We start from the raw sequence: 2,826 nt of genomic DNA, 5'->3' as shown, positions 1-2,826 counted from the left end.
CCAAAAAAAAACACAAGAAGAGGGACAAAATCTTACCAACCAAGCCAAATGTGCCGAGCTAGAGCCGAGAACCTGTTAGGGTTGGTGAAAAACCGGCAGTAGCCGGTAATACCTAAGCCGCCAGGCACAAGATTTTCTCACCAAACCCCAGACCGATGCCAACCATTGATCCTCCCATCAACGGCCACGGCCCCACCAAATCCGGGTTGTGTTTTAAAAATAACTGAAGCCCAAAACCGTATGGCCCGGAAAACGGGTGAGCTTCCTCCGAGTTCTATAAATAGCGAGGGCTCAGGGATTTGGAGTCTGCATAGACTTTAGAGTCCTTCAATTTCAATCCCTTCCTCTTCGTTAGGGGTCTGGTTCGAACTCCCCCACAGCCTCCGTCTTCTTCCCTCCACAAGTTTCGGATCTAGCCTTCTACAGGTTTCATTTTCTTCCTCTTCTCTTATTCTGTTTTGCTTCTTGTTTGTTGAATGAGGTGAAATGCTTGTAGATCTGGTTGTTGATTTAAGATCTGATGCATTTGAGTCTGGTGTAGTTGATGTTGTACTCTTTGTTGCTTACTTTTGTTTCATTTTCGTATAGTGAATTAGCAGATCTCAGTTTATGCTAGTTCTAGTAGCTTTGGAATTATAAATCCCTGAAGATGTTGTTGTAGATCGAGTGTCGTGTTTAGTGAGTTCATCGGTGTCATATTGATGTCGTTTTTATAGCCGATATATATATATATATATATATATATTCGAGCTCTCTTGTCTTATTGAAATGTCGTTTTAGTTGTGGACATGGTGCGGTAGTTGGCTCACAAGCATTGTGTTCTGATTCTGTGTTTCGGATGGAGATTCTGTTTCGGCTTTATATTTGATCTGATGTGTTGCTTTGGAATATGAATCTTTTTTTTGGAAGCTACTTTTGTAAAAGTAGATGTGTTTAGAATTAATCCGTTTGCCAACTTTGTGGAGTTCTCCGTTGCTTTTAAATTGCAAATTATGTGTTTAGTACTGTTTGGATGAATGAGTCTTGGTGTGGCTGCTGATTATGATTATAACGTGAATGGATTATTTGGTTGTGTAGAAATGGAGACTTTCCTATTCACATCTGAATCTGTGAACGAGGGACACCCAGACAAGCTGTGCGACCAGATCTCTGACGCAGTCCTTGATGCTTGCCTGGAGCAGGACCCAGATAGCAAGGTCGCATGTGAGACTTGCACCAAAACCAACATGGTCATGGTGTTTGGAGAGATCACCACCAGGGCCGTTGTTGACTACGAGAAGATTGTGCGTGACACATGCCGCGAAATTGGGTTCGTTTCTGATGATGTTGGTCTGGATGCTGATAACTGCAAGGTCCTAGTCAACATTGAGCAACAGAGCCCAGATATTGCTCAGGGTGTTCATGGTCACTTTACCAAGCGCCCCGAGGAGATTGGAGCTGGTGACCAGGGTCACATGTTTGGCTATGCCACTGATGAGACCCCTGAGTTTATGCCCCTTAGCCATGTCCTTGCAACCAAGTTGGGTGCTAAACTCACTGAAGTTAGGAAGAATGGTACTTGTGCATGGCTGAGACCTGATGGCAAGACCCAGGTAACAGTTGAATACCACAATGAAGGCGGTGCTATGGTCGGTGCTATGGTTCCACTACGTGTCCACACTGTTCTTATCTCCACCCAGCATGACGAGACTGTCACAAACGATGAGATTGCTGCTGACCTTAAGGAGCATGTTATTAAGCCTGTTATCCCTGAGAAGTACCTGGATGAGAAGACAATCTTCCATCTGAACCCCTCCGGTCGCTTTGTGATTGGGGGCCCTCATGGTGATGCTGGTCTCACTGGACGCAAGATCATTATTGATACCTATGGCGGTTGGGGAGCCCATGGTGGTGGTGCTTTCTCTGGAAAGGACCCTACCAAGGTGGACAGAAGTGGTGCTTACATTGTCAGGCAGGCTGCCAAGAGCATTGTAGCAAATGGTCTTGCTCGCAGGGCCATTGTGCAGGTCTCCTACGCCATTGGTGTCCCTGAGCCCTTGTCTGTCTTCGTCAACACGTACAGAACTGGAAAGATCCCTGACAAGGAGATCCTTAAAATTGTGAAGGAGAACTTTGACTTCAGGCCTGGAATGATGACCATCAACCTGGACCTTAAGAGGGGTGGCAACAAACGGTTCTTGAAGACAGCCGCCTATGGACACTTTGGAAGGGATGACCCTGACTTCACCTGGGAGGTTGTGAAGCCCCTCAAGTGGGACAAGCCTCAGTCTTGAGATTGATCAAATCTGCGTTGCCTGTCATTCAGTGCTTGCATCAAGTGGGAGGAATAACATGCGTGTTCTCAAAGTCTAATGTCTAATTTTCATACGTTACGGCTCGTCTTTTATATCATTTGGTTTTCTACTCTATTTTAAATGGATTACTGTATTTTCATCCTCCAGTGTCTCTGTAATGAACAGAATTTTGTCCAAAATGACGGCACTGAAGCTATCTTTGTTATTAGTCATTAGCTTTCAAACATGAACCTGTGATTGCTTCAGATTTGTTATGTGAAAGAAATGAATTATCTGATTTAAGTTTGTTCAAACTAGCTGAGTTATTCACTGTATATCTTAGGCTTTCATAATTGAATCTCAGTGCAAAGCTGTGATCAAGGTGACCAAAAGACACTGGTACATTATTTGAGAATACGTTAACATTACGAGTACAATAAGAGCAACTGACTAGTTAAAACCTAGACATGGAAATGAGGACTGTGATGAACTTAGCATGATTCCTTAAACTGGATAGTGGCAGCTGCAAACAGATGGATTCTGATAAATGATT

General features: G+C 44.0%; 1 protein-coding gene across 1 annotated transcript; it reads left to right on the top strand.

Annotated features, from left to right (window-relative positions):
* Window positions 1–263: 263 nt before the first annotated feature.
* On the top strand, window positions 264–2,589 carry LOC126785738 (S-adenosylmethionine synthase 5). Its single transcript, XM_050511370.1, has 2 exons — window positions 264–426; window positions 1,078–2,589. The coding sequence occupies exon 2, from the start codon at window positions 1,080–1,082 to the stop codon at window positions 2,271–2,273; it is 1,194 nt and encodes a 397-aa protein (XP_050367327.1). The 5' UTR covers window positions 264–426; window positions 1,078–1,079; the 3' UTR covers window positions 2,274–2,589.
* Window positions 2,590–2,826: the final 237 nt, after the last annotated feature.

This window comes from Argentina anserina, chromosome 1 (assembly GCF_933775445.1).
Source record: "Argentina anserina chromosome 1, drPotAnse1.1, whole genome shotgun sequence".
NCBI lineage: Eukaryota > Viridiplantae > Streptophyta > Magnoliopsida > Rosales > Rosaceae > Argentina > Argentina anserina.
Note: the sequence above shows the minus strand (reverse complement) of the source record. Positions and strands in the feature narration are given on the sequence as shown.

Coding starts and splice junctions, on each gene's coding strand:
- LOC126785738 (XM_050511370.1), top strand. CDS start 1,080: ATGGAGACTTTCCTATTCACATCTGAATCTGTGAACGAGGGACACCCA.